Source organism: the organism of the source record quoted next, assembly GCF_019968985.1.
Source record: "MAG: Porospora cf. gigantea B chromosome Unknown PgB_NODE_234_length_27299_cov_40.2654, whole genome shotgun sequence".
NCBI classification, from domain to species: domain Eukaryota; phylum Apicomplexa; class Conoidasida; order Eugregarinorida; family Porosporidae; genus Porospora; species Porospora cf. gigantea B.
The window spans coordinates 1-27,299 of NW_027178820.1; the positions used below are offsets into that span (position 1 = coordinate 1).

General features: G+C 58.2%; 15 protein-coding genes across 15 annotated transcripts; 13 read left to right on the forward strand and 2 right to left on the reverse strand.

The window, feature by feature from the left end:
• Positions 1 to 520: 520 nt before the first annotated feature.
• On the reverse strand, positions 521 to 26,688 carry KVP17_005246 (uncharacterized protein; the record flags this gene model as incomplete). Its single annotated transcript, XM_068515052.1, has 2 exons — positions 521 to 13,767; positions 13,798 to 26,688. Coding segments are annotated over 2 exons (26,138 nt in total), but the record flags the coding sequence as incomplete, so codon positions are not given.
• KVP17_002047 (uncharacterized protein) lies at positions 2,112 to 2,834 on the forward strand (the record flags this gene model as incomplete). The annotated part of the gene is made up of 1 exon (XM_068517978.1): positions 2,112 to 2,834. The coding sequence occupies one exon, from the start codon at positions 2,112 to 2,114 to the stop codon at positions 2,832 to 2,834; it is 723 nt and encodes a 240-aa protein (XP_068376612.1).
• Positions 9,555 to 9,818, forward strand: KVP17_002049 (uncharacterized protein; the record flags this gene model as incomplete). Its single annotated transcript, XM_068517980.1, has 1 exon — positions 9,555 to 9,818. One exon carries the CDS (start codon positions 9,555 to 9,557, stop codon positions 9,816 to 9,818), a length of 264 nt encoding a protein of 87 aa, XP_068376614.1.
• On the forward strand, positions 11,439 to 11,624 carry KVP17_002050 (uncharacterized protein; the record flags this gene model as incomplete). The annotated part of the gene is made up of 1 exon (XM_068517981.1): positions 11,439 to 11,624. One exon carries the CDS (start codon positions 11,439 to 11,441, stop codon positions 11,622 to 11,624), a length of 186 nt encoding a protein of 61 aa, XP_068376615.1.
• Positions 12,357 to 12,944, forward strand: KVP17_002045 (uncharacterized protein; the record flags this gene model as incomplete). The annotated part of the gene is made up of 1 exon (XM_068517976.1): positions 12,357 to 12,944. One exon carries the CDS (start codon positions 12,357 to 12,359, stop codon positions 12,942 to 12,944), a length of 588 nt encoding a protein of 195 aa, XP_068376610.1.
• On the forward strand, positions 13,191 to 13,886 carry KVP17_002046 (uncharacterized protein; the record flags this gene model as incomplete). The annotated part of the gene is made up of 1 exon (XM_068517977.1): positions 13,191 to 13,886. One exon carries the CDS (start codon positions 13,191 to 13,193, stop codon positions 13,884 to 13,886), a length of 696 nt encoding a protein of 231 aa, XP_068376611.1.
• Positions 13,887 to 14,348, forward strand: KVP17_002051 (uncharacterized protein; the record flags this gene model as incomplete). Its single annotated transcript, XM_068517982.1, has 1 exon — positions 13,887 to 14,348. The coding sequence occupies one exon, from the start codon at positions 13,887 to 13,889 to the stop codon at positions 14,346 to 14,348; it is 462 nt and encodes a 153-aa protein (XP_068376616.1).
• KVP17_002053 (uncharacterized protein) lies at positions 14,571 to 14,948 on the forward strand (the record flags this gene model as incomplete). Its single annotated transcript, XM_068517984.1, has 1 exon — positions 14,571 to 14,948. The coding sequence occupies one exon, from the start codon at positions 14,571 to 14,573 to the stop codon at positions 14,946 to 14,948; it is 378 nt and encodes a 125-aa protein (XP_068376618.1).
• Positions 17,613 to 17,792, forward strand: KVP17_002043 (uncharacterized protein; the record flags this gene model as incomplete). The annotated part of the gene is made up of 1 exon (XM_068517974.1): positions 17,613 to 17,792. The coding sequence occupies one exon, from the start codon at positions 17,613 to 17,615 to the stop codon at positions 17,790 to 17,792; it is 180 nt and encodes a 59-aa protein (XP_068376608.1).
• KVP17_002052 (uncharacterized protein) lies at positions 17,895 to 18,344 on the forward strand (the record flags this gene model as incomplete). The annotated part of the gene is made up of 1 exon (XM_068517983.1): positions 17,895 to 18,344. One exon carries the CDS (start codon positions 17,895 to 17,897, stop codon positions 18,342 to 18,344), a length of 450 nt encoding a protein of 149 aa, XP_068376617.1.
• On the forward strand, positions 19,539 to 20,036 carry KVP17_002040 (uncharacterized protein; the record flags this gene model as incomplete). Its single annotated transcript, XM_068517971.1, has 1 exon — positions 19,539 to 20,036. The coding sequence occupies one exon, from the start codon at positions 19,539 to 19,541 to the stop codon at positions 20,034 to 20,036; it is 498 nt and encodes a 165-aa protein (XP_068376605.1).
• On the forward strand, positions 22,470 to 22,781 carry KVP17_002041 (uncharacterized protein; the record flags this gene model as incomplete). Its single annotated transcript, XM_068517972.1, has 1 exon — positions 22,470 to 22,781. The coding sequence occupies one exon, from the start codon at positions 22,470 to 22,472 to the stop codon at positions 22,779 to 22,781; it is 312 nt and encodes a 103-aa protein (XP_068376606.1).
• Positions 25,662 to 26,285, forward strand: KVP17_002048 (uncharacterized protein; the record flags this gene model as incomplete). Its single annotated transcript, XM_068517979.1, has 1 exon — positions 25,662 to 26,285. The coding sequence occupies one exon, from the start codon at positions 25,662 to 25,664 to the stop codon at positions 26,283 to 26,285; it is 624 nt and encodes a 207-aa protein (XP_068376613.1).
• On the forward strand, positions 26,340 to 26,666 carry KVP17_002042 (uncharacterized protein; the record flags this gene model as incomplete). The annotated part of the gene is made up of 1 exon (XM_068517973.1): positions 26,340 to 26,666. One exon carries the CDS (start codon positions 26,340 to 26,342, stop codon positions 26,664 to 26,666), a length of 327 nt encoding a protein of 108 aa, XP_068376607.1.
• Positions 26,689 to 26,943: 255 nt separating the features above from the next.
• KVP17_002044 (uncharacterized protein) lies at positions 26,944 to 27,168 on the reverse strand (the record flags this gene model as incomplete). Its single annotated transcript, XM_068517975.1, has 1 exon — positions 26,944 to 27,168. The coding sequence occupies one exon, from the start codon at positions 27,166 to 27,168 to the stop codon at positions 26,944 to 26,946; it is 225 nt and encodes a 74-aa protein (XP_068376609.1).
• Positions 27,169 to 27,299: the final 131 nt, after the last annotated feature.

The window sequence follows — 27,299 nt, forward strand, 5'->3', positions numbered from 1 at the left end:
TGTACGAAGGTGGGTTTGTGTGGGGCCACGATTGTCCATCCTTCCGCGGCCGCCCTCCTGGCCAGCAGCCTTCCACGTGGCTTATCCACCGTACACCAGTCTTTGTGTCTTGCGTTAAAGTCCCCCACGAGCAGCCCCCTCCTATAGGGCGCCATCTGATCTAGTAGTGCCGACATCGCGGATACGGATGTTTTGGGTGAGATGTAGACCCCACCAATGATCGTGTTGTCTATTTGGATGACGATCAGTTCCATAAGGTAGGTCCTTACGTTTTCCGGTGTGGCGTATTTGAGCAGTGGTAGGAATTTAAGGTCTTGTCTTACCCAGCAGATAGTTCCCCCCCTCCTGATGGAGGTCTCCTGTATCCATATTTGATGGAAGCCTCTCGGTGGTTGGACCATTGTTTGTCTGCATTCGAAGAGGAGTGCGACGTCCGGTCCACACTTGCGCATTAGCTCCTCTACCTTTGCACGACTGGTGTGGAGGCCGTCTACGTTCCAGTACAGGATCCTCAAGTCTTTCAGTTCGTTGGCGCTCTACGATGGGTGGGGCGGCGCGCGATTTCCGAGGTCTCGTCTCCTTTTGTTGTCGAGATTGGAGCAGGAGAGCTCTCAGTAGCGTTGACGACGAATTTTGCACTGGGACGGGCGGAGGTGCTCTCAATTGAACTGTCGTCCATGGCCTCTTCAACGTAAGTCTCCGAGGGGGTGTTCTCCGATGCGCCGTCAGCGGATTTGTCCTCCGTAGGTGCGAGGGCGCTATCTCTTAAACCGTTGTCGATAGTTGCTCTATCAAGGGTTGGAGCACCAGCTCTGTCGATGGTGCTACCTTTGTGTCCGGCCTTAGTACTTGCCAAGTTGCTCGCGATTGTGCTGTCGTCCGTTCCCTTGCCGGCTGAGTTCACAGCGGATGCGTTCGCAGTGGTGCCATGGTATGTTGTCATTCCAGATTGAGTTAATGCCTCCACCCATCCTATCATGCCGCCGAAGACTCCGGTTGCCATCTGGGCCGGAGTGCTCTCCGCTGTGTCGTGGTAAGTGTTCAATCCAGATTGAGTTGGGGCAGCCCTGCTCTCTGTCAGGCCGCGGAGGCGTCTCGTGGTGGAGCCGGCTAGCTTGCTCTCCCTCAAGCCGTAATGGGTAACGGTTCTTTCTTGAACTCGGTCCCATGTGCACTCGGTCGAGTGGTCGATGAGTCTGGTGGCCACACAGGCGAGGTTGCTCTCGGTCGTTCCGTGGCGGATAGTACTCCCAGGAGGCGTTCGATCGATCTTGTTCTCGGTCGAGCCGTCAATGTGACCGATGTTCCTGCTGGCGAGATTACTGTCGGTCAGGCCGTCTTTGGTGACAGAATCCAGGAGAATTCGGGCGGCCTTGCCCTTAATCGGGCAACCGACGAGTCCGGTAGCCATATACGCTCCTTTGTTCTCGATCGGGTCAGTGTGCTTGCTATTTCCAAGTTGGCGTTGTGGGGCCTCGCTCTCTTTCGTCCAGTTGGTGGGTGCAGTTGCCGTGTGGGCCCCATTGCTCTCGGTCGATTCGTAGCTCGTGACGAATCCTGTCAGGGATCGTGCACGCCTGCATTCGATCGTGCAGTTGTCTGGTCCAGCGGTCCGCTGGGCGGCATTGCGCTTGATGAGGTCGATGTTCTCGACAGTTCCCGATTTAGTTCGGGCGAGGTGGCTCTCTGCTGTGCTCTTGCTGTCTCCTTTTGTCGTGGGGGCGAGATTTCTCTCGATCGTGGCGTGGTGTGTGGTGATGCCGGCTCTGGTTGGTGCAATCTTGCTTTCGGTCACGCGGTTGAGGTGGCTGTCGATCAAGTACTTGTTAATTCCCGTGTGAAATCGGGAAGCCTTTCTTCCGATCGAGAGTTTGGTGGATTCAGCGTTCGAGTGGGCGCGGTTGTTCTCGGTCGGGCCGTGGCGAGTGGCCCTTCCAGTTTGCGTTCGGTCGTACTTGCTCGCGATCGAGCCGTTGGGGAGTCCTGTGGTCGTTCGGGCAATATTTCTCTTGGTCGTGTCGTCCTGGTTACTTGGTCCGGTTTCAGTCGCGCAGTCGGGTAGTCCAGTCGTAGTCCAGGCGAGGTTCCTCTCGGTCGTGCTGTAGTGAGTGATGGTGCCGGCTTGGTTTAGGGCCAACCTGCTCTCGCTTGTGCGGTCGAAGAGTCCAGTAGTCGTCTGTGCGATTTGGCTTTCGATCACGCCTTTGTCCTGCGTGATTGGGGCTCTATGGGCGGGCTTAGTGAGTGCAGAGGTCCTATCGTTGTTTGTGGTTTCCGGTGCGGCACGGGTTGTTGTGCTCCCGATCCGGCGGTTCCTTGTACACGTTTTCGTGGTGGAAGAGGCGGGGTGGGGGGTTCGCTCGTCGGTTGTGGTTCCTGCCCTATACGGAGTGTTGGTGCACTCCGTTAGTCTCTCGTGGTTATCCGGAGTGCATCCGTGCGTGTTCTCGATTGTGCTATGCGCAGTGTTCATCCCCCTCGTGTTCGTGACTGAGTTGGGAGTTATCTCATTGATTGCTTTGCCGGTAGTTGTGCGCTCCAGTGCGCTGTCGTGTTTCTCTGGGGCACTCAGGCTCGTGTTGTCGTGCTTGGTGACAGTATTGTCGGGGGGTTCTCCTGAGGCTCTAGCAGAGGTGCTCTCGTATATTGCGGTTCCAGCGCCGGTAGGCGCGCCGACGTGCTCAGGTGTGCTGCCGTGTTTCCCTATGGTGCTTTCCTTCCTGCAGTCTTTTGTAGTGGGTATTCCTTCGACTAGGCCAGCCGTGGAGGGAGCAGAAGTGTGCCCTTGGGTTGCCATTCTCGCCACCTCCTGCTTGAGCTGGTTCCCCCCGTGATCATCCGGGGAGTTTCCCTTGGTGCTGTCGTATAAGGTCCGAGAGCTTTCAGTATGTCTTGTCCTGGTCGTGGGAGGGGGGGTCTCGTCCTCTGCCGTTTGAGCCTTAGTGATGTCCTGAGTCTCGGTTCCGGCAGTAACGCGTGGGAGCGAGCTCTCGCTCCAGCCATAGTCCGTGCTCATCTCGGTCGTGACCTGGGCTAAGGCAGGAATTCTTATATTGGTCGAGGTCGGGATCGCGGTCGCACCAGTGTCCTCGGTTTTGCTATCGTGGTGGGCGGCGGGGCTTCCAGTCACGCTGTTGGAGGTGGTAGGGGTGGTCGTGACCCGTCTTGACGTGGACGGAGTCGAAGTGCTTCCGTCCTTTCCGTTTCCCGTCCTGGCCGTGGTCGTGTGGTTAGTAGCGTTTCTCGCAGCTGCTCGAGCGGGGGTTGAGACAGGGTTGGGGATTGCCAGTAAGATTTCTGTTCCTGCAGTCCAAGGCGCTTCCTTGCGTATCGCTGCGGAGCAGTGGGTCGCGGGGGTGCATTCGTGCTTGTAGGCTTGAGTGAAGGAGGTGACCGCCGAGGCATAGTCGATGGGGGTCCTTGGCGTTGGATTCGTCAGTATGTGGTTCCGTGCCGATCGATGTCTATTCGGCTGTGCCTCAGGTACCGCAGTCCGGATCCTAAGTCCAGTGGTGTTCTCGGTGGCCGCCCCGGGTTCGTTGCCTGAGACTGTCCGGTCGGACGTTCCGTGTGTGTCTCGGTCATTGGGGGTCCCACGTGTTCCGCAATCATGGATCTCCCTCGCGCGGTCCCGGTTGCTGAGGGTGACATCAGCATGGTCGGGTGGTTCCGCTCTGGTGGTAGTCGGATAGAGGGTCTCGTAGCGCACCCCCTGATCAGTGGCTCCTTGGGTGTCACAGTCGTAGATCTCCGTCATGGCAGCAGGGCTTCCCGAACTGGGCGCAACCGGGTGTGCCGTGCCTCTCCTGTCCCTCCGCAGTTCGTGGGACTTCTGGAGTGCGCCTCCAGAGGTGATTTCCATGGTTGCAGGGTACTGCTTACTGTGCACAGTCAAGTCAGTGTCTCCTCTGGGGTCGCCGTCGAGTCTTTCCGAGTGATTTTCTTGGCCGTTAGTGATTCCTGGAGCAGTGTTCCTGGTAGTCGGTGGACCCGCGCCTGTCTCGGTCGGGTCAATCGTAGTTCCCCCCTCCGTGCCCGTAGGGGTTGGTGTGTTTTCTCCGGTCTCTGTTCGATTGGATATTCTGGCGTACACGTGTTCGGGTTCGTGCCCGGGAGGGGTCTCCTCGTTCGGCTTGGGGTCTGTAAAGGAGGTACTGTTGATGTTTTCCGAGGTGGCGGTGTGGTACTCCGTTTCGATCCCCTCCCTCCTGACAATTATTTTCCGGTCACGATCGGGAGTTGTGCGGAGTCTGCTATGTGCTGAGTTGTGGTGGAGGTCCTCTCGGATGGTCCCCCGGGTGGATTCCTCCGCTGTGAGCGATTCCGTTCCTATCTCAATCTGATCGGAGTTGGCTCCTTCCTTGCTTGACAGGGAGGTGTGTGGATTCGTTCCCGACTCTTTTAGGGTGGTTCTGTCATGCACGAGACCCCCATTGTGGGTGGCAGCGATGTCCAGGTTGTGTTTACAGTCAGCGAGAGGAGTTCCGGCTGTTAGTTCCCTTGTCGTTGAGTGTTCCTTGACGATCGTCGCCCGATCAGTACTGTGTGTGATGTCTCGGTCCGAGTCATGGGTCGTCTGGCCCTCTAGGTGAGCATCGAGGTCCCTAAGGGTGTTTCCAGCCATAGTTCCCTTGTGCGTTGTTATCTCTTTCCCAGGCGCCGCCAGCTCGTGGGTCTCATGCGATGCCTGCGGGTCGGCAGTTCCTAGCGTGCCGTTGGTGTAGAGTTTCTTCTTGAGGTCGAGGCCGATGAGGGTGGTGTCGGCCTTGCTTCTCTCGATAGAGAGGGGTTCCGTACCGATGACTGCCAGGTCGGCTGTAGCTGATGTGGTGCACTCCTGGTCGGGGATCATCTGGGTCTCTGGCTTGAGGTCGGGACCGATGGGGGAGGTTTCCGCGGCTTTTTCCTCGGTAGTGAGTGGCTCCTTACCGGGCCTTCTCCGCCTTAGAGTCTCGTTAGACGCGTGCGAGTCAGCAGTTCCATTTGTGTCTTGGTGGGTCTCCTCCCGCTTGGAGTCTAGCGCAGTGGGGGGTATTCCAGCAGTTGTTACCTTGGGGGTTAGTTCGTCTTTGTCAGGCGCGATCGGATTTGCCGTGTCCCGATTTGAGTTGGGGTCCCTCAGCGAGGTGTCGTTCGTGGTTTCCGTGGCAGCGCGGTGTTCCTTACCGGTCTCCAGTGCGTCGGCGGTGCCTCTGGTGTCACGGCCCCGATCGGGGGTCATCTGGTTGTCCGGGTTGGACTCGGGGGAAGTCGGGGGGATTCCGGCGACTGCCTTCAGGTCTGCTCCGCCTCTGATATCGCGCTCCCCATGGCGTGTCTTGTAGGTCTCAGGGCTAAGGTCTGCGTTGATTGGGGGGGTTCTTGTAGTTGGATGTTCATTGCTGAGGAAGATTTTGGCAGCGATTTTCGTGGTTGTGGGAGGTTCGTTGCCCGACCTGGTCGGGTCGTGCTCAAATCCGAGAGGCTTCCAGATGTCACCATTCGGGTCTCGGTCAGTCCGGCAGGTTTCGGTAGTGATGTCCTCCGCGACCGGGTAGTCCCTATCCCCCCTTCTGTCGCACTCTGGGTCAGGGGTCAGGTCAGTGTCTAAACTAGAGTCGGGTCCCGTGAGGAAGTTCCCAGCAGTTCTTTCCGAAGCGGCGCTGTATTCATGGCCGGATGCTGTCCGGTCATCAGTGTCCGGCTTGGAGTCGGGGTCTGTCTGGGAGGTTTCCGAGGTAGTTCCCAAGGCCCTGACGAATTTCATGTCGATCTCCGTTGTGAGAGTAGTGCCTCTTGCTACGCCCTCCGGGTCGAGTGACGTCAGGGTATCCAAGTGGGGGTCTCGTGGGTGCCCTGTCGACGACGGGTGATTCCCTGCTAGGCCTGGTCGGCCTGGGAGTCTCATCGGCCTCGTGTCAGTTTGGTTTCTTGGCGAGGTCCGGACAGCGGTGACTCCGGCATCCCTCTCTGGGTCGGGATTTTTCCTGGCATCTGTGTTTGGGGCGAGTGTAGCCTGGTCAGGTATGTTGTTGACCGGATCGGGAGTCTTCTGGGTGGCTGGGTAGGTGTCGGGGTCCATGCAGGTAGCGGTTTCGATTTCCGTCATGTTGAAGTGTTCCTTTCCAGACCCCGCCTGGTCGTCGTTCCCTCTGATGCCCTGGTTCCGCACGCGGGTCGCGTGGGTCTCCGTTAGGGCAACGGCTCCTCCTCTGTCGCAATCCGGGATCCTCGGGTCGAATTCGAGGTCAGAGCATGAACCCCCTGCGGTGGGTGTCGATTCCTTGGCCGGAGGCGATAGCGTCTCGAGATACCGGGTGCTAGCCATGCATCTGGCTTCCCGGTCCAGGTCAAGGGTATTCCCCGGCACCACGCTAGAGCTGAGGTGAGTGAGGGAAATTCCGTCGATAGTGTTTGCGGCCGTAAGTTGTTCCGTTCTCGTCATGGCGCAGGTTAGCGAGCCCTCGACTATGTTGTCCGCTGTGTTCGTTTCCATCGTCGTAGAGCCTGAGGTGGGAGTTCTCGCGAGAGTAGTGTTTATCGTAGTCAAGAACACGCCCTTATGTTCAATAGTGCTGTTGTTCTGGGCCTCCTTTCTTTGTTTCGTGCGATCGTGTTTGGTTGCAGTACTTCCGGCGAGTCCTTCGCTAGCTTGAGCCAGTAGGCTCGCGTGGATTTCGGTTCCTCCTATGGTGGGGGCGGAGCTATCGTGTGTCATCGTCTTCTCTTTGGTGGTGTAATACGTTGCATTACCCGCCGCAGCGCAAGCGCCCGTGTTCCCAGCTTTGCTGTCGGTTGTGCTCAATTCCGTAGTGAGGGGTGCGGAGATGGGAGTCGTCACGAAACTTTTGGTACCTGTTGTGGGGGCCTCACCGGTGCCCATTGTTGTGCTTCCGTAGTTTGCTGGGGTGCTTCCTTTTGCTCGGATCGCAGTGCTTGCGGTAGGGTCGCATGTTTCCGTTCTCTTCGAGGCCGGTGCGGAGTTCTCGCCTATCGCGGCCCGCCCAGTGGTTGTGTGGTGAGTTGCATTTTCAGCCTTGGGGTGTGCCAACGTGCTTTTAATTATGCTGGCTATCGTGGAGGAGGTGAGGGTGGTTTTCGGAATAGTGGTTCCGGCCTTGGTGGTTTTGCCGGTGCGCTTAGCTGCTCTATCATAGTTCTCCGCCGTGCCGTTGTGCGTACTGCTTTGGTGATTAGCGGGTGTGCTTTGTTTCGTGCCGTCGTTGCTTGTAGTGGTGCTGTATGATCCAGTCGTCGTGTGCGCAGAGGTGCTGTAGTGGGATGCAGAGCTCCTGCCTGCCCAAGCGTTCGTGCGCCCGATTCTGTTTTCGTCCGTGCTCTTCTCCGTGATGCGGGCATAGGTGGGTATTGTCGCATAAGATGCTGTTGCTGCCTTGGGATGCGTGCCGGTGCCCTCCTTTTTCCTGCCGTAATTGGCCGGTGTGCCTTCGTTCGTGCTATTATGAGTGTCAGGGGTGCTGTCTGAGGTGTCCGTTCCCTTCGTGATCGGGAGAGAGGCAGGAGTTACCACATCCACCAAAGAAGTCGCTGTTACCGTAGTTTTAGGTGCACCTGGTTGGGACCTAGAAGTCTCGAGGATTGCAGTGCCGGCCGCCGCGCGGACACGTTTGCTCTCTGTTGTACCCGTTTTAGAGGGACGGGGGTCAGAGCGATCGCGTTTGTCGAGGTTCCAGCAGTGGCGGGCGTGCCCGTGTGTCGGTCGTAGTTTACGGTGGGGCTCTGGTTCGTGCTGTCGTGGGAGGGTGGAGTCCTGTCGGCAAGTCCTTCCGTTGTGTGCACAGGGATGTTGTCGTATGTTACCGTTCCCACTGCGACACTTGCGTGCGTGCTGTCGACCTCGCAGTCTTCCGTGTTCGCTCCAGTGGGTATTAGGGCGGGTACGGGGATTTTCTGGGATTGTGGTTCCAGCAATGGAGGGGACCGCGGTGTACTCAGATGTGCTGCCATTCTTCGCGGACGTGCTATCCGTCGTTGTGTCTTTCGTGGTTGGGGGGTTTTCGGCAGGCCCACCCTCGGTGGGAGCACAAGGGCTCTCGTGAATTACCATTCCGGCATCCGTCTGGCCAGACTCGCTCTCACCGTAGTTAGCCGAGGCGCTTTCTTTCCTTCTGCCGTGCCGGGTTATCGTGATGCCAATTATTCCTGCTGTGGTGGGTGTGGAGGTGCTGTCGTCCCTTGTCGATCGAGCGGTGGTGGTGCCGTGATTTCTAGGTCTGATCTCCGCACGAACGGGCGTGCTCTCGGCCGAGCCGCTTCCTGTGTTCGTTTCGGTAGTGACCAGTACGCAGGTGGAGGTTCTCTCGTTGGTGGCCGTTCGGGCTGTGGTGGGCGCGCCCATGCGCCCGGTTATGCAGTCGCGTTTAGCGTCTGGGCTTCCGTTTGAACCGTTTGGCCTGGTTCGGGTGCTGTCCACTTGTCCTTCCGTGGTGAGTGCTGTGGGTCTCTCGCGGTTTGCGGTTCTGGCGTTGGTCGGGGCTGGGCTCTCGTCGATCTCCTTTCTCTCCGTGGTGGTGTGACTCGTTGCCTTTCTGGCGGCAGCGCGGTCAACCGTGCTCACGACCGAGCCGTTCTCACTGTTCGCTTCAGCGGTTGCCTGGGCCGGTGCAGAGGTAGCGGGGTGGGTAGTGGTTCCTCCGAGATTAGTAGCAGTGCTTTCTTCCGTTCGTTCGTTGGTGGACGGTTGTCCTGCCGTGGCGGGTGCATGGCAGCTCTCGTACGTTGTGGCTCCGTTCATGGCAGAGGCTGTGGTCTCGTGAGTTGTGATACTCACTGCGATGGTGTAGTTAATTGCTTCTCCTGCGGCGTCCCCCGCGTGCGCGCTCTGTGCTTGTTTCCATGGTGATGTGGACCGGCTTATACTGCCGTGAGTGGGTGGGGTATTGTCAACAGGTCCTTCCGCAGTAGGAGCAGGGGTGCTGTCTGCAGAGCGGTTCTCAGTGTTTGCTCCATTGGAGGTTGAGGCGGAAGTGGGGTTCGTCTCTGGGACTGAGGTTCGGGCCGCCATCAACGCGGTCGTGCTCGTGATTTTGCTGTCAGTGTTAGCGACTTGGCTTCCATTTGTGCCGTTCAGCCGTTTCCGGGCGCTATTTGCGTGTCCTGCCCTGATGGGTGCTGCGAGGCTCTCATGATTTCCAGTTTTTGCGGTAGCGGGGGTTGAGTTCTCGTGGGTTGCGGTGCTCGCGGTGGTGGGGCGATTCGCATTGCCCGCGACCACGCGGGAGGTCACGTTCTCGGTTATGTTATAGGCAGTGTTAGTTTCCGTTGTTGTGAAGGTAGGGTTTCTCACGTCCTTTGCTGTTATCGGAGATGTGGGCGCTCTGTTGCGTTCGAGTGCGCAGTCGCTGTGAGCGATAGTGCTTTCCTCCTTTCTTTCGTGGGTGGTTGGAGTGCTTTCTGTTTTCCCAGCGGTGGAGGGAGCAGGGAGCTTTCCGTGGGTTGCCGTCCCGGCTGCGGCATAGGCAGGCCAGCAGTCGGTTGAGCTGCCCGCTTTGTTCGTTCCCGTAGCAGGAGGGGCTGGGGTGGAGATTATCACGCAGGTCGCGATTCCAGCCTCCATGGGCGCACCCGTACACCCGGTTGCGGAATACTTGGTGGAGGAGTTCGTGCTATTGTGCGTGGGTGGCGTATTTTCGCCTGGTCCATCCGGAGTGGGAGCTGGCTTGCTGTCGTCAAGCCCGTCCTCCGTGTCCTGTCCAATGGGTGTTGAGTCTGGTGCAGCGGTCATCTCTGGATTTGAGGTTCGCGTCTCCGTGAGCGCGGCTGTATACCCAGATCTGTTGTCGACATTGGCGCCCGGGCTTCCGTTCGCGCTGTTGTGACTTTTTCTGGAGCTATCGTCCTGTACTATCGTGACGAGTGCTACAGGGCTCTCATGGTTTATGGTTCTGGCGATGGCTGGGGGTGGGCTCACGTAGGTCGTGGTTCTCGCCGTGGTGGTGCGGTAGGTTGCGTTTCCCTTAGCCGCGCGGGCGAGCGAGCCCTCTGTTGATCTGTGGGCAGTGTTTGTTTCCGTGGTAGTGGAGGTAGTAATTATCACGTGAATTGCGGTTGCCGTGTAAGTGGGCGCTCCGATGTATTCTGCTGCGTTATCAACGTGAGCGACAGTGCTTTCCTCCGTGTTTCCGCTTACGTCTTTTCCAGTTGTGGTGGGAGCGGGGGAGCTCCCGTGTGTTTCAGTTCCCTGTACGGCATTGGCTGGCGTGCTGTCTAATGTGCTGTCGCCAGATTTCAGTCCCGCTTCTACCAGGTCACCAGCGCCGCTTGTGTCGTGGCGTTCGTTGGCATTCCAGTGTGTCTCCGAGTTGAGTTGTCGGTCAGTTAAAGTAGTTCCGTGAGTAGTTTCCCAGGCCTCGAGTGTATCCGTCCCGTTGTGCATCCCGCCGGTAGTGCTCGCGCTGTTGCGAGATTCCGTTCTCCCTCCTGCGAGGTCTGCCGTGCCTCTAATGTCCCGTACCCCGTCCATCTTCCCACGGATTCCCGAGTTGGGTTGGAGGTCGGCTAATGTGATTCCGACGTTGTTTTCGCAGGACTCGAGCGATTCAGTCCCGCTGTGCCTTGCTACGCTGGTGCAGCTGGCGTCGCAGTCCGACATGAGGGTCTCACGAACCTCCAGATGTGAACTCGTGTCGATGGTGACCGTGCCCTCCTGGCTTTCCGTATTAGTTCGGTGTTCCGCCTGCCGAATCGTAGTCCCCCCGGTGCTTCGATCCAGGTCTTGCGTCGTGTGGACGTCTGCCTTGAGGTCGAGGTCTGCGGAGGTATTTTCCATCACCATTTCCTTCGCTTCGCGAATCCTGCCAATCGGATGGGGAGGCGGATTCGTGGCAGTCGCAGCGGGAGTCGTGCGCCTGTCACGCGCGTGTCCGGATTTGTAGGTAGTGGAGGTGTCTAAGTTGGTTTCCGTAATGGTGGGGACCGAGGTGGGAGTTATCGCGTCAGTCGCGTTTTCCGTAGTCGTGGGCGTGCCCATTTGTTCAGCGGTAATGTTGTCTTGGGCCACCTTGCTCTGGTCCGTGCGGTCGTGCTTGGTTTCAGTCCTTCCGGCTAGTTCTTCGCTTGCTTGAGCCGGGGAGCTTACAATGATTGCGGTTCCTCCTATGGTGGGGGCAATGCTCTCGTTTGTCGCCGTCTTCTCTTTGGTGATCTCCTGAGCTGCAGAACCCGTCGCGGCGCAGGCACCCGTGTTCTCGATTGTGCTGTCGGTGGTGCTCGGCTCTTTCGTGAAGAGGGCGGTGATGGGGGATGTCACAGGAATTAAAGTTCCTGTCGTGGCGGTGCATTTGGCCTTGCTTCCCACGTTCGCTGGGGAGTTTCCTTTGGCCCTGTCATGGGTGCTAGGTGTGTCAACGGGGGCTTCCACTGAGGTAGGAGCGGTGCTCTCCTGTAACGCGGAGCTTGCGGTAGGGTAGCATGTTGCTGTTCCCACTATGGCTGGTGCCATGTTCTTCTCGATCGCGGCCTGCCCAGTGGTTGAATGGTGGGTAACCTTTCTAGCGGAGGGGCGAGCGAACGTAATGTCCGCGGGGTTCGTTCCGGTAACCATCGTGGAGGAGGTAGGGGTTATCAGCGGGGTAGTAGTTTCGACCTTGGAGAGTGCGTCAGTAGACTTCGCTTCACTGTCGTAGTTTCCAGTATTGCATTTGAGCGTGCTGGCTTGGTACTTGGCAGGGATGCTCTCTTTCGTGTTGTCGTTGGTAGTTGTAGTGCTGTGTGGTCCTCTTCTCGGAATCGCGGAGGTGCAGTCGTAGGGTGCAGTACCTCCTTCGGCCTGGGTGTGCATGCTCCCGATTATGCTGTCATCCGTGTTCGTCTCCGTAGTGATACGGGCATAGGTCGGTATTGTCACGTTAGTCTCCGTTTCTGCCTTGGTGGGCGTGCCAGTGCCCTCCTTTTTTCTGCCGTACTTGGCTGGTGTGCTTTGGTGCGTACTGTGGTGAGTGTCGGGGGTGCTGTCGACCGGTCCTGCCTCGGTAGGTTCAGGAGTGTTATTGTAATCTACCGTTCCCGAGTCGATTCGGGCGCTCTCCTTCGTGCTATCGTAGAAGGTTTGCAAATTCTGACGGGTTCCCGCGATGGAGGGAGCGATTCTCTCATGCGTCGCCAGGGCGGTGGGGGTGGGGTGGTGCGTTACGGTTCTCTTCTCGGCGCTGGCTGTCATGTTCTCGATAGTGCTGTCGGTCATGTTTGTTCCGGTCGTGGCCTGTGTAAGAGTGGGGATTATCTTGCCGGTGGTTCGGTCCGAGGGGGGCGCCCATTTATTGTCGCCTGCGCTGTCGTGATTCGCAGCGGTGTGCTGGTTCGAGCTGTCGTTGGTTGTTGCAGTGTTGTTGACCTGTCCATCTGTAATTCGGGCAGAAATGTTCCCGTCTGTTGCAGTTCCCGCGGTAGTGGGCGCGCTAGTGTCCTCCCTTGAGGTTACGTTGTTTGAGCGGATGCTTCCTTTCGCTCTGGCGTCGGTGGTTGGTGCGTTGACCGGGGTTTCCACGGCAGAGGGGGCGGGGTTCTCGTTGGTTACCGTGCCGGCAATGGTGGGGGTAAATTTTCCGGTTTTGGCCGCAACGCCGGGGGGCGTGCTCCTGGTTGTTCTGTCGGCGGTGTTCGTTCCCTTTTTGGCAGGGATTGTCTCGCGGATTCCCATTACGGCCATAGTTGGCGCGTCAATGCACTCCATTGTGCAGTCGCAATGGGCTGCCGAGCTTTCAGTGGTGCTATTGTGGGTGTTTGAGATGCCTTTCGCAGGTCTTGCCGTGGCATGTGTGGAGATGTTCTCTTGGCTTGCCTTTCCCGCTTCGGTGGGGACGCTACACTTGTGGGTTGGAGTTCTGGCTGTGGTGGTGTCATGCGTTGCCATTCCTGCCTCCGCGCTGGCCGACGTGCTTTCGGTTGTGTTCTCGGGAGTATTCGTTTCCGTCGTGACCGGGGCAGCGGTCGGAGTTCTAACGTAAATCGCTGTTAGCGTAGTTGTGGGTGCGCCTGGTTGGGGCCTAGGAGTCCCGTGGGTTGCGGAGCCGGCTGCCGCGTGAGCGGGTTTGCTCTCGGTTGTGCCCGTCGTAGTGGGGGCGAAGGTAGGAGTTTTCGTTTCTGCGGTGGTTCCCTCAGTCGTGGGCATGTCCGTGCGCCGATCGTGGCTGGTGAAGGTGCTCAGGTTCGTGCTGTCGTGAGGGGGTGGAGTTCTGTCGAGTCCTTCCGTTATGGGCGCAGATATGTTGTCATGGGTTACCTTTTCCGCGGTAACATGTGCATGCGTGCTGTCGATCGTGCAGTCTTCGGTGTTCGCTCCCGTTGGGGTCGGAGCAGATGTGGAGGTTCTTTCCGGGGTTGTGATTCCAGCCGAGGGAGGGTCGTCCGCCGTGCATTCAGTTGTTCTATCCGTCTTCCTGTCGTTCGTGGGTGGAATGTTTTCGGCGGGTCCCACCGTGGTGGGGGCGGAGGTGCTCTCTTCCGTTGTCATTTGGGCGGTGGTTGTGCCAAGGTTTCTAGGTCTGGTTACGGCACGCGCGGGCGTGCTCTTGATTGAGCCGCTCTCCGTGTTCGTTGCGGTTGTGGCCAGGACGCAGGTCGAGGTTCTCTCGTCGGTGGCCCTTCGCGCGGTTGGCGCTCTGGTGCGGAGAGTGGAGCCGTCGTTGACAGCGACCAGGCTCCCGTTGTTGCTGTTGTGGTTGATTGGGTTGGTTTCGACATTTCCTGCGTTTGTAGGTGGTAGGAGGCTTTCTAGGTTTGCCGTTCTGGTAGATGCCGAGGCTGGTCTCTCGTTAATTACAGCTCTCGCTGTGGTGGTAGGGTGGGTTGCATTTCTACCGGCAGTCCGCGCGAACGTGCTTTCGGTCAAGCAGTTTCCAGTGTTCACTTCGGCAGCGATTGGGGCCGCTCCTGGGGTTTCGTCGTAGATGGTAGTTTTAGCCGTCGTAGGGCCAGTTGAGCCCTCGGTGGTGCGGCCGGAGTTGGAGGAAATGCTCACCTTCGGTTGTTCGTGTGTGATTGGATGCCCTGCCGTAGTACGTGTGTGCTTACACATGTGGGTTGCCGCTCCAGCGGCGGTCGAAGCGGGGCTTCCGTGCCTCTCGGGTTTCACCGAGGTGGTGCAGTCGCTTCCATTTCCGGCAATATTACGGGCGTGTGTGCTCTCGATTGTGCTGTCAGCCGAGTATGGTTCTGTGGTGCGAGGGGCAGTGGTAGGGGTTGTCATGAGGGTTTCGATTGCCATTGTTGTGGGCGCGCCTGTGTTGCTGAGGAGGTTAGTCGTAGTCCTTTCCTTTGTGCGGTCGTGCTTGGTTAGAGTGATTGCGGTTGGTCTAGCCGTGATAGGAGCGGGACAGCACCTCTCAGTTGCCGTTCCAGTAACCTCCTGAGCAGGTGTGCTGTTACCGTGGTTATCTGAGGTGCTAGCAGTCGTGCTATCGTGGAGAATAGGTGAGCTGTCGAAGTGTCCTGCCCTGGTGAGGGTGGAGGTCCTCTCGCCATGAGCTGTTCGGGCGGTGATGTTGTCATAATATGTATTCCCAGCTGCGGCTGGGGTGGGTGTGCTCTCGAGCGAGCCGTTTTTCGCGTGCTTTCCGGAGGTCTCAGCGAGGATGCCTCTAGCGGCATACTCCTTGCCGGACCCGGCCAGGTCGTTGGCACCCCTTGTTTCTCTCCCCCGGGCGCGAGGTTTCGGCATCCCGGAGTTGAGATCAGTGTCAGTGAGAGGCATTGGAGTCGTTTCTTCCCCTGCCGTGCGCGATTCGTTATCTAGCGCGGTCGACTTCAATGTCTCATGCGACGCATACAGGCTGGTGGTTCCAATTGTGACGCAGGCCTGGGGCTTGAGCTCGGAGTCGAGGCCCATGGAGGAGGTGCCGGTGGTTCCCATGATGGGGGGTTCAGGTTCGATATCCGTCAGTTCGGCCATGCCGTTTGTGTCTCGGTCCACTGCTGCCTTCTCGTGGATTTTCACGCCGGCGTCGGGGTGAGAAGGGGTAGCTCTGTTGGCACTTTCGTTGGCGTATGCTGATTCCGTCTCGACACGCGCGTTGGCTTCGTTGCCTCTGGCCTCGCGGTCCTGGTCAGGAGTCTTCTTGATATCTTCATTGGGATTGCGGTCCTTGATGTGGGCCTCATCGGTGGTGGCCGTTGCCTTGGGAGCGTCCTTGCCTGACACGGGCCTGTCGGTCGTATACAGGTTAGGGTCGGTGACGGTCGGGATGGTTCCAGGGGTGCTTCTCCCCTTGTCAGGTGCACCAGTCTCGGTATCCTTCGTGGCCGTTGTGCTTTTTAGCCCCAAATACAGCACAATAGTCTTGTGTATCTTCAGGTTTGGGCTGGTGCCACTAGTGGCCATTTCGTGGTAGTTTTCCTGGCGGGTGGGTGGTTTCGCGCTCGATTTCGATGGACTGGTTATTCCACCGTTCTCGCGTCCCGATTCGAGGATGGTATATATCTCCGGGTCAGAGTTAGGGTCAGAGGGGGGAGTAGTCGCGGCCGTACACGAAGTGGTGGGGTATTGCTTGTCAGGTCTACTCGAGTTGCTCGTGCCGCTGATGTCGCCGCCCCGATCGTGTGTTACCCGGACATTCCCGTGAGGGTCAGAGTCCGTGATAGAGATTTGAAGAGAGCTTTTCGTGGTGGTGGTATGATCATTACCTTTCTCCGTTCCGTCGGCTGTGCTTCTTCTGTCGCAGCCTACCATTATAGCGTATCGATGTTCATGCCTGACAGAGATGTCAAGATGAGGTTTAGATTCAGTGAGGGCGGATTCCTCGGTTGAGTCCGTTGCCGTGAGGTGTTCCAGGCCAAACTCCGCCCGGTCCGTGGTGTCCGTGGTGTCTGAGTCCAGGTGGAGGTCCGTACGGGTAGCTCCGGCGGTGGTTTCCGTCGACATACAGGGTTCCGCGCCTATCTCATTTGGGTCGCCGGAGCCTCTACGATCGCGGCCCCGTTCGAGGGTCGCCAGGATGTCAGATCGTGAGTCGGGGCCCGTGAGAGTGCTTCCGGTCATATTACTCGTGGGAGGTTCCCTGCCTCTTATGTCCAGGTTCCGTGCTGTAGTCTGGTGGGTCACTCTGGGGTGGGTAGTTCCTTTATTTTCGCATTCCGAGATCTCGAGGTTGACCCCAGGTCCCGTGAGGGAAACACCCGTGGTACTTTTTGTCTCACTGAGGTATATGTAGCCAGGCATCGTTGCGTCGGCAGTATCACTGGTGTCACACTCCGGGTGGAGAGGTGTCTGGGATTCGACATTGGGATCTGGCTGGGGTGTGTCGGCGACGCCTCGTGTGTCGCCCTCTGGGGTTTCAATATTCTGGTTCTTGCCATTGGGTGAAAAGACCAGCCGTGGTTGCCGCCACCGCAGGGTATTCGTTCCCGTCCATGGTCGTGTCAGCGGTGTCACTGCTTCTGCGGCCTTGAATTCCAGAGTCAGTGTGGCAGTGGGAGTCAGTGTGGAAGGAATTCTCGCGTCGGTTACCGTGGCCTCGAGGTATTTCGTACCACTCGGGGCTCGGTTTGCTTTGCCACTTCTGTCTCGGTCGTGGTCGTATATCGTATGGGTCGCGTACTCCGAGTCGGGGTTCGTAAGTTTGGTTCGGGTGGTAATTTCCTCGGGTTTGGGCGTTTCCGTGTTGATCTCGAGCGGGTCGGTGGTGCCTCTGGTGTCGTGTTCTGCGTCCGGGGTCACCTGGGTTGTCGAGGTGGGTTCTCGATCGGCAGGAGTGGTTTCCAGTGTGGTTGCCGTAGCCTTATGCAGTTCCCTACCAATCTCTATCCAGTCGGCTGTGTTTCCGTCGTTGGTTTCTATGAGGGTGAGTGACGTCTCCTCCGTTTCTGCTGGACTGGTGAGATCTTCCGTACCGGACCCAGTCGGGTCGGCGTACCCTCTGATGCCGCTGGTGCCATGGTTCAGTACGAGGATCTCATGGGTCTCTGTAGTATCCTCTGCTCCTTCTTTATCGCGATCCGGCACCATCAGGTGGTCCGTGGGTGAACTCCCCGCGGTAGAAGTGGATTCCTTGGCTACGGGCGATTGCGTCTCGCGATGCCTGGTGCCAGTTATGCATCTGGCCATCCGGTCGAGGTCAGGGGTTTTCCCAGGATCCGCGCTGGTGCCGAGGTGGGTGGGAATTCCGGCGATGATATCCGCGGCGGTAGGTTGTTCCGTTCTCGCCCTCTCGCAGGCGAGCATGCCCTCAATCGTGATGTCCGCTGATTCCATTTCGGTAGTGGGTTGGACAGAGGTGGGAGTTTCCGTGTCGGTCGTGTGTAGGGTAAGGGTGTCCGTTCGGACCGCTCTAGGTGCACCGTTGTACTCAGTGGAGCTGTCGTAGTTCTCCGCAGTGCATTTGTGCGTACTGCTTTGGTAGTTGACTGGGGTGCTCTCTTTCGGGCTGTCGTTGGTGGTACTGGCGTATGTGGGTGTTATTACGTAGGTTGCCGTTTCTGCCTTGGTAGGCGTGTCCGTGCCCTCTTTTTTGCTGCCGTAATTGGCTGGTATTCCTTCGTGCGTGCTGTCGTGGGTGCTGTCGACCAGTCCTGCCTCGGTAGGTCTAGGGGAGTTATCGTGATATACAGTTCCCGAGCCAACAGGGGTGCTCTCGTTCGTGCTATCATAGGTGGTTTGTACGTTGACACGGATTCCCGCAATGGGGGGACCAACTCTCTCCCGAGTCGCAGTGTCCGTGGGGGTGGGATCGTACGTTGCCGTTCTGCAATCGGTGCTGGCTGCCTTGCTCTCGATGGTGCTATCGGCCATGTTCGATCCGGTCGTGGGCTGGGCCGGTGTGCGTTGGTTCTTGCTGTTGTTGGCGGTTGCCGTGCTGTAGGCCAGTCCTTCAGTTTTCCGGGCGACCGTTTTCCCGTCCATTGCGGTTTCTGCAGTAGTGGGCACGCTGGCGTCCTCTCTTAGGGTCTCGTGGTTTGCGCGGATGCCTCCTTTCGCTGAGGCTTGGTTGGTAGGTGCGCTGACAGGGGTTTCGGCAGTGGTGGGAGCAGGGTTCTCGTTTATTGCAGTGCTGGCGATGGTGGGGGTGTGCTTTTCCGTTCTCGCCTCAGCACAGGATGGCGCGCTGCCGGTTATTCTGTCGGTTCTCTTGTTGGTGGGAACCGAGGTGGGTATTATCGTGTGGATTGCCGTTCCGGTCATGTCGGGCGCGTCTGAGCGCTCCTTTGAGCAGTCGCGGTGGGCCGCGGAGCTTCCAGCAGTGCTGTTGCGGGAGGTTAAGGTGCCTTTCGCCGATCCTGCGTTCCTGTTTCGGTGGAGACGCTGCTCTTGTGGGTTGGGATTCTGGCTGTGGTGGTCTCCTGAGTTGCTGTTCCAGCTTCCGCGCTGGCCGGCTTGCTTTCGGTTATGCTCTCGGATGTGTTTGTTTCCGTAGTGATTAGGACAGAGGTAGGAGTTGTCGTGTAAGTCGCTGATTCCGTTGTTGGGGGCGCGCCTGGTTTGGGCCAAGTAGTCACTTGGATTGCGGTGCCGGTAGCAGCGTGGGCAAGTTTGCTCTTGGTTGTTCCCGTCGTCATGGGGGTAAAGGTGCGGTTTTCCGCGTCTATTGTGGTTCCCGCAGTCGTGGGCGTGCCTGTGCGTCAGTCGTGGTTGGAGGAGGTGCTCGGGTTCTTGCAGTCGTGGGAGGGTGGACTCCTGTCTAATCCTTCCGCTTTGGTCGCAGAGATGTTTTCCTCGGTTACTGTTCCCGCGGTAACACGTGCGGGCGTGCTGTCTACCGAGCCGTCTTCCGTGCTCGCTCGGGATTGTGGTTCCCGCCGTGGAGGGGACCGCCTTATGCTCAGATGTGCTGCCCTTCTTCACCGGCGTGTCCGTCGTTCTGTCGTTCGTGGTAGGGGTGTTTTCGGCAGTTCCAGCCGTGGTGGGTGATGAGGAGCTCCCGTAGCTTTCCGTTCCGGCCTCCGTCTGGGCAGGCGCGCTCTCGCCGAAGTTGGCCGAGGTGCTTTCGTTCGTTCTGCCGTGCAGAGTCGGCTTGCTTCCGATAGGTCCGGCCGTGGTGGGGGAGGAGGTGCTCTTGTCCGTTGCCATTCGGGCGGTTGTGGTGCCGTGATTTCTCGGTCTAGTAGCTGCTCGCTCGGGCGGGCTCTCCGTTGAGCCACTCCCTTTGTTCATTCCGGTGGTGACCGGGACGCAGGAGGATGTTCTCTCGTCGGCAGCCATTCTTGCAGCTGGCGCTCCGGTGCAAAAAATGGTGCTGTAATTGATAGGAACTGAGCCTCCGTTATTGCTGTTGTGGTTGATTGGAGCGGTTTCATCATGTCCTGCGTTGGTGGGTGGTGAGAGGCTCTCGTGTTTTGCTGTTCTAGTGGTTGCCGGGGCTGCGTTCTCGTGGCTTGCAGCTCTCGCCAAGGTGGTGGGGTGGGTTGCGTTTCCGTCCGCAGCACGCGCGAGTGTGCATTCGGTCGAGCAGTTACCTGTGTTCACTTCAGCATAAATCAGGGCCGGTCCAGAGGTTTCGTCGTGGGTGGCCGTTTTTCCTGTCGTGGGGGTCATGGGGCGCTCGGTAGTACCCCTGGAGTTAGAGGGAGTGCCTTCCTTCAATAGTTCGTGTGAGGTTGGGTGTCCTTCAATGGTAGGAGTGCGCCCACTCGTGCGGGTTACCGCTCCATCTGTGGAGGGGGCGAGGCTACCGTTGTTCTTTGGTCTCGCCGTGGCGGTGTGGTCCCTCTCCTTTCCGGCGATAGCACATCCGCGCGTGCTCTCGCTTGTGCTGTCAGCCGTGTTTGGTTCCGTGGTGCGAGGGGCCGTGGTGGGAATTGTCCCGTGGGTTGCGGTTTCCGTGGTCATGGGCGCGCCTGTGTCGCTGGGGTGGTTAGTCCCCGTACTTTCCTTTGTGCTGTCGAGTGGAGTTAGAGTGATAGCGGCTTGTCCAGTCACGGTGGCAGCGGGAGTGGCCCCTTTGATTGCCGTTCCGGCAACCGCCCGAGCGGGTGTGCGCTCGCCGTATTTAGCTGAAGTACTTGCAATCATGTTGTCGTCGAGGATTGGTGTGCTGTCGAAGGGTCCTGCCCTGGTGAGGACGGAGGTCTTTTTGCCATTTGCTGTTCGGGCAGTGGTAGTGCCGTAATGTGTATTTCCCGCCTCGGCGAGGGCGGGAGTGCTCTCAGACGAGCAGTGTTTCGTGTGCACTTCTATTGTGGCCGGGACTGGGGTAGGGGTTCTCTCGTTGGTAGCCGTTCGAGCAGCAGTCGGCGCGCCTACGTGCCCGGTCGTGCTGTCCCATTTAGCAATGGTGCTTCCGTTTAAGCTGTTGTGCCTGGTTGGAGTGCTGTCCACTTGTTCTTCCGTGGTGAGTGCTGTGGGGCTCTCGTGATTTGCAGATCTGGAGTTTGCCAGGGGTGAGCTCTCAATAATCTCCGTTCTCTCGGAGGTGGCGTGGCCGACTGCCTTACTGGCTGTAGCGCGATCAACCGTGCTCGCGACCGAGCCGTTCTCGGTGTCTGCTTCGGCGGAGATTAAGGCAGGTGCAGCGGTCTCGGGGTGAGTAGTGGTGCCATCCGTGTTCGGGGCGGCGGTGCCCCCCCTAATGCCTCCGGTGTTAGCGACGTTGCTCTCTTTCATGCGTTCGTTAGTGGATGGTTGTCCTGCCGTGGCGGGTGAGTGACATCCGTTTGTGACGGGAGCTAAGCTTCCGTGAGTTGTGGTGCTCACTGCAATAGTGTAGTTGATAGCGTTTCCGGCGGCAGCCTCCGTGAGCGCACTCCGAGCGTGTTTGCGAGGTGGTGGGGACAGGTTTATGCTGTTGTGGGTGGGTGGGGTATAGTCAGGTGATCCTTCCAGTGAGGGAGCTGTCGTGCTGTCGGCGGGGCCATTCTCCGTGTTCGGTCCATTAGGGGTTGGGTCGGGTGCTGAGGTCATCCCTGGGGTAGAGGTTCTAGAGGCCGTGACGTTTGCGACCGTGCTTCCGTTCATGCCGTAGTGACTCTTTGGGGTGCTTTCGTCCTGTCCAGTCGTAGCCCGTGCTACGAGGCTCTCTTGATTTATAGATCTGGCGATGGCCGGGGCTGTGCTCTCGTGAGTTGCGGTTCTCGCCGTGGTTGTGGGGTCGGTTGCGTTTCCCGTGACCGCGTGGGCTAGTGATCTCTCGATTGTGCTGTGGGCGATGTTCGTGTCTCTGGAGGTAGAGGTAGGGATTGTCGCGTCAATTGCGGTTTCCGTGGTAGTGGGCGTGTCAGTGTGTTCAGCTTCGCTGTCGAGGTGCGCGGTAGTGCTTTCTTCTGTGTTTTCGTGGGTGGTTGGAGTGCTTTTGACTTTCCCGTTGGTGGTGGGGGCCGGGGAGCTCTCGCAAATTATAGTTCCGGCTTCGGTCTGGGCTGGCCTGCTTTTGGATGTGCTGTCAGAGTTCTCTCCCGTCACAGTGGGGACGGAGGTAGGAATTCTCCCGTGGGTCCTCATTTCGGCCGCCGTGGGCGCGCACGTGCGCCCAGTTTTGAGGCTGTAGTCCGTGGAAATGTTCAGGTTTCTGGTGTCGCGAGTGGGTAGTGTATGTTCTGTGGGTCCTTCCGCTGTGGACACAGGTGTGCTGTCGTCTCTCGTGTCTCTATCAGGTTGGAGTGTTGCAGGGGTTTCCTGATTCGGATCGGTGCCCCTGTGGGTGGTTCTGGTGGTGCTTCCCGTGCTGGCGTGAGATTCCGTTCCTGCTTCTACTGGGTCGGTGGTGCCTCTCGTGCCGCAGTCATTTCCTTTCCCTTGGATCTCCCATTCGCGTTGCATGTCAGTTGGAGTGGTTCCAGTGTTGTTTCCCTCGGTCTTGTGTGATTCCGTCTGAGTGTGCATCTCACCGATATGGTAGCTGACGTCTCGGTCTGTCGTGGGCGTCTCCCGGGCCCCCAGGCTGGTGTCTTTGGTGGTTGTGCCCTCATGGGTTTCCGTGGCGGTGCGGTGTTCCATGCAACGGGCCGCCTGGCCCACGGTCCCCCTGGTGCATTGGTTCCGTTCGTGCGTCGTATGAGCGTCCGAATTGGAGTCTAGGTCCATGGGGATATTTCCCGTCCCCCTTTTCGTGTCGTTATGGGGCCTTTCCGTCGGATCGGGATTGGTTCCTTCCTTCCATTCCGTCTCGTTAGGCGGATTCGTGGCCGTTCCTGTGGGAGTAGTGGGTTCGCTGCCAAGTTCTATCCAGTCAGCAGTTCCTTTCGTAGCACGGTCGAGGGTTGCCAGGGCGGCCTCAGGGCTGGTGAGGGTGGTTCCAGCGGTCTTATCCGTGGCAGTGGGATGATTCGTGACTCCTCGAGTCCAATTTCCATTGCGTCCAATATTCCGGACCGGTCCTGGATTCGCCCTACTTTCCCAGTTCGGAACGGTGTCTGTCGTGTTGGTCCCAGCTTTGCTTCTCGCGCTGGCGCTCAGTTCCGTGCCCCGTTTTGCCAGGTCGACTGTGCCCCTGGTATCGCGTTGTTCGTCGCCCTTCCCCTGGCTCTCCGGATTGGGGTGAGGGGCAATGCGGATATTTCCAGCCTTGGTTTCCCGTACCCCGGGCCATTCCGTCCTGATGTGCGTCATGCCAGCCGTGCCGCTGGTCTGGTGGTCCAGCTCGAAGGTCGCCTGTGACTCCAGGTTTGGGCTGGTGTCTAAGGTGGTGATTCCATCATGGGTTTTCATGCCTGCTTGGTGTTCCGAACCGCCCTCCGCCTGGTCAGCGGCACCTCTCCTTCCGAGATTCCGCACGGGCCTCACCTGGATCTCCCCGTTCAAGCCGGGGCTAGCTGGGTCGGTATCTGCATTGGCTCTCACAGCAGCGGACAGCTCAGTCTCAGAGACCGCCGTGCCGTCCGTGCAACTGACCTCTCGGTCCGGTTCGTGCGTCTCGTGAGACTCCAATTTTGGGCTTGTGCTCTCTGGAGTGAGCGGATGTGTTCCAGTCTCCGCTAGGGAGGTCCTGCTTGTCACGCTTTCCGATTCTTGGGTGACGGAGGTCACCGGCAGGGTTTTGAGGTTGGTGAGAGAGATTCTGATGGTGGTTTTGGCCATGGTATGGAGTGCTTTGCAGAGCGCGGCCAGGTCCGCGGTGCCTACGTTGTCACGTTTCGAACCGTGAGTCGTGGAGATGTGATCAGTGCTGGTGAGGGTAGTTCCAGCGTTTGTTCTCGCAATAGTGCAATGTTCCTTTTCAATCCCTTTCGGTTCCACTGAGCCTCTCGTGTTGCCATTCTCGTCGACAGACTCAAGAGTTGTCGAATCGAAGTAGGTATAAGTGGGGGTGGTTCCGCATGCGGCCCTGTTCTCTGTCTGGTGGGCGGTCGTTATGTCGTGTGTTCCCTTGGGGGTTGGTATATTCTCGGTAGTTACTGTTGAGGTGGTGATACCCCCCATGAGTTCTTCCATGCCGTGCCTTGTTGGGACAGTGGTTCCTCTGTTGTCGCAGTCCCTTGTCACTGAGTTCGGGTCGGGGAGTAAAATTCTGGTGGTAGTATCCTCAGAGGTGAGGTATTCCGATCCGGACTCGACCCGATCCTTAGCGTCAAGGGCGTCATGGTTTGGGTCATGAGTCTTGTGGATTTTGAGGGTAAGTTCCGTAGCCTTGATGTGAGTCGTATGGATCTCGTCGTCCGTGTCGAGGTCCTTACTCGCGATTCGGGCAGTACTTTCCGTGGCCTCACATGACATTATCCTGATCTCCGTCTCTGCTAGAATGTCGGGTCCCCCTGTGGAGTCTTCCGTTTCGGGTCTTGTCTGGTCATCAGTTCCTCTGATATCCCGCCTGAGGATTCCCGCGTCGGGGTTAGGGTCGGTTATGGAGATTCCCGCTGCGGTTTCCATATCGGAAGGGTAGCTCGTGCCGAGCCCAGCCCGGTCTCCCGTCTTTCTGGCGTCTTGATCCCGATCGTAGGTCGTGTGAGTCTCTTCCTGGGAGTCGGGATAGGGGTCCGTGCGCGTGGTTCGAGCAGTGGTTCCCGTAGGCCTGGGAAGTTCTTCGTCGATCTCGGTCGTGTCAGCATCGCCTTTCGAGTTACAGGTAGATTTTATTCGTGTGATTCCGGGAGCCGTTGCCTTGACTGCTATTGATCCCGTGCCGATCTCCTTGGGGGTTGGTGTATTCGTGCCAGACTCTGTTTTTGCGTTGGTGTTTCCCAAGGCAGTGCGGTGTTCAGTGCCATGCACACATAGGTCAGAGGTACTACTGTTGTTCCGGTCCCCGTCGTACGTCGTATGGATTCCAGAATTGTAGTTAGGGTCCGAGCGGATGGGTCCTGGGGCGCTTTCCTCGGCAGCGAGCGATTCGGTGCCGATCGCGGTCAGATAGGAGTTAGTTCCGTTCTTGCTTACCGTGGGGGTAGGCGGGTTCGTTGCGGTCTCCACTGGAATGGTAGTTCTGCCGTGCGAGGGTCTTAGTTCAAGGGTAGCGGAGATGTCTAGGCAGTGCTTGAGGTCGGTGAGGGGAGTGCTGGTGGTGAATTCCCTTGCCGTGGGGTGTTCCGTGCCTAGCATCGCTCGGTTAGCGGTACCTATGGTATCGCCGTCTAAGTTATAGGTCCGCTGACTCCCTGAGTTGTGGTCGAGTTTCCTGAGAGTTGTTCCGACCACGGTTCCCTTATGGGTGGTTGTTTTCATGTTAAGCGCAGCCTGCCCGACCGTCTCGTAGAATCCAATCGGTTCGTCCTTTCCGCATGTGCTACGGTCAAGGGGTGCCAGATTTGGGTCCGGGCCCGTGAGAGTGGCGGCAACGGTGGTTCCTTTGCTAGGGAAAGATTCCATGCCTGTGTCAGCCGGTTCGGTCGTGCCGTAGGTGCCTCGGTCCTCCTCGGCCTTCTCGTGGGACTTCAGATTGGAGTCGAAGCGAGTGGGGGTGGTTCTTGCAGTATTTCCCTTCACTACGGGCGATTGGGTTCCGACGTGCTTACTGTCGGTCTTGCCTCTGACCTCGCGGTCCAGGTCGCGAGTTCTTCTGTTGTCCATATTGGGGTCGAGGTCGGGACGGGAGATTTTCGTGATGATGTCTGCAGCCGCAGGGGGTTCCTCGCCGGACATGGATAGGTCGCCCGTGCCACTTATGTCACACTCTAAGTCAGGAGTCGCCTGAGTCTCTGAATTGGAGTAGGAGTCGAATAGGGTGGTTTCAGCAGAGTTTCCCTTGTCGACTGGCGATTCCCTACCCGTGTCCATCTTGCCAGCATTACCCCTGACCGTACGGTCCAGCACCGTAGTCTCATGGAACTCCGTGTCGATCTTGGCCGTTCCATCCTGGTTTTCCGAGGAGGTGGGTGGATACGTCCTAGATTCTCCCGGGCTGGTGATTCCACCGGTTACGCGTCCAGGCTCATGTGTGACAAAGGTCCCCCGCTTCGGGTTGAGGTAGTAGGGGGAAGTTCCGGCAGCGTTTTCCGTCGTCGTGAGGTGTTGCTTGCCTAGTGCGATCTGGTCGCCCGTACTTCTGATGTCGCGGCGGCGGCCTAGGTATGGCTTCATCCGGGCGTCCCAGTAGGGGTCGGGGTCAACAGGGGAAATTCCAACGGTGGTTTCTGGGGCCTTTTCCGTTGCGTCGCTAGTGCCTCCTTCGTCACACTCCAAGTCAGTCTTCTGGGCATATCCGGCGGGGTCAGTGGGAGGGATTCCGGCCGAGGTTTCAGTGGCCGTGAGGTGTTTGTTGCCGATCGATGTGGGGTCGGTGGTGTCCGTGTTGGGGTCCGTCAGATCAATTCTGTTGGTGGCTTCCGTGGTGGTGAGGTATTTCTTGCCCGTCGCCGTTGCGTTGATGATGTTTCTCGTGTCGCCGTGTCTAGTGTCGGCATTACCTCTTGTGTCGCGCTGGTTCCCTGAAGTGGAGTTAGGGTCGGTGGCAGTTAATTTTGTGGAGGTGAGGTATTCGTTGCCAGGCTCCGTCGGGTCGGCTTTGGCTCCCATGTTGCACTCCTGGGTGTCTGGACTAGGGTCAGGGTCGATACGGGAGGCGTTGGTTCTAGTGGCCGTGGGGTTATTCGTCGCTAGCGCCTCCAGATCGGAGGTGCCTCTGATGTGTTCGGGGGCGGTGTTGAGTGCTGCCTCGAAGTCGAGAGTCATGAGCCTGGTTCGGGCAGTGGTTTCTATAGGTTTGGGAGATCCTCTGTTCACACGTTCCGCGTCAAGAGCCACCAAGATTGCCGAGGAGAGTTCTTGGTTAGTCAGAATAGTTTCCGAGGTGGTTTCCTTGGCTGTGGGCGATTCCCTCCCGATCTCTGTCCGGTCCGTCCGGTTGGTTCCGGCGGCGGTACTCAGGTCGTCATGCGATTTAGTCACGTTATCCGTCCTGGCTGCCGTGCGCCTGACCTTGAGGCCTAGTACGCGAGTTACATGGAACCCCAGATTTGGGCTGATGTTGATGGTGACCGTTCTGTCGTAGGTGATTCCCGTATTGCGCTTTGTTCCTCTCACTGTTGAATCGGCCGTGTCTATGATGTCGCGCTCCGCGTCGAGAGTCTGCGGGGTGTCTGGTTGTGAGTCCAGGTCGGTCGAGGTGGTTCCCATAGAGATTTTCATGGTGGAGTGTTTTTTCTCACCTAGTCCTGTTGGGTCAGCGTTCCCTCGCGTGTCCCGTTCTAACTTGGGAGTCTTCTGGATCACTGGATTCAAGTCGGGTCCTTTGCGGATGGTTCCCGCAATGGTTCCCTCGGTGGTGAGGAATTCCTTGCTGTTGCCTACCCGTTCGGTCGTGCTTCTGGTGTCGCGGTCCTTATCGACCTTCGCGTCGGTTTTTGAGTGCGCATCGCGGTCAGAGGGGTGAGTGCTATCGGTGTTATCCGCCGCTGTAGGGCACTACGGACGTATTACGTCTTGGTCAGATGTGTTTCTTGTGTCGCAGTCTAGGTCGTCGGTCATATGGATCTCTGGGTCAGGGTCTGTGTTGGTGAGGGTGATTTCAGCGGTGATTTCCGTGGTTGTGGGGTGTTCCGTGGGGTTGGGTCCGATCGTGGCGCGAGGAGGTGTCGTTTCCGTGGTTGTTCGAGGGGCGTGGTCCCCTCTTGGGGTAGTCAGCTTGTGTTGAGATCGCCTGCGCACCTTCACACCTCGGCCATCGCGGGGAGGTCATCCGTTGGCGCTTGCGCGACCTCGGGGGGTTTGGCTGTTGATGGCTGCGCATACTCGCGTGTCTCGGTAGTTGGTGCTAGTGTGGCTCTTGGAGCCTCCTGGACGATGGAGATTCCAGTTCGTTCGGTGATGTCTTTCATTCTCCTCGCGTAGTAGTCCGCTGCCGATACGAATTTCAATTTCGTCAGTCGATCCATCTCACGGCCACATCTTCGTGCCTCATAAAACCGATCTTCGGCTGTGGAGCTCGGGGCGAAGAGAGGGTCTCTCTGCAGTTTTACCTGCAGAGGGCCTCCGTATACTGATTTCTTCCTTCTTAGCAGGGCGG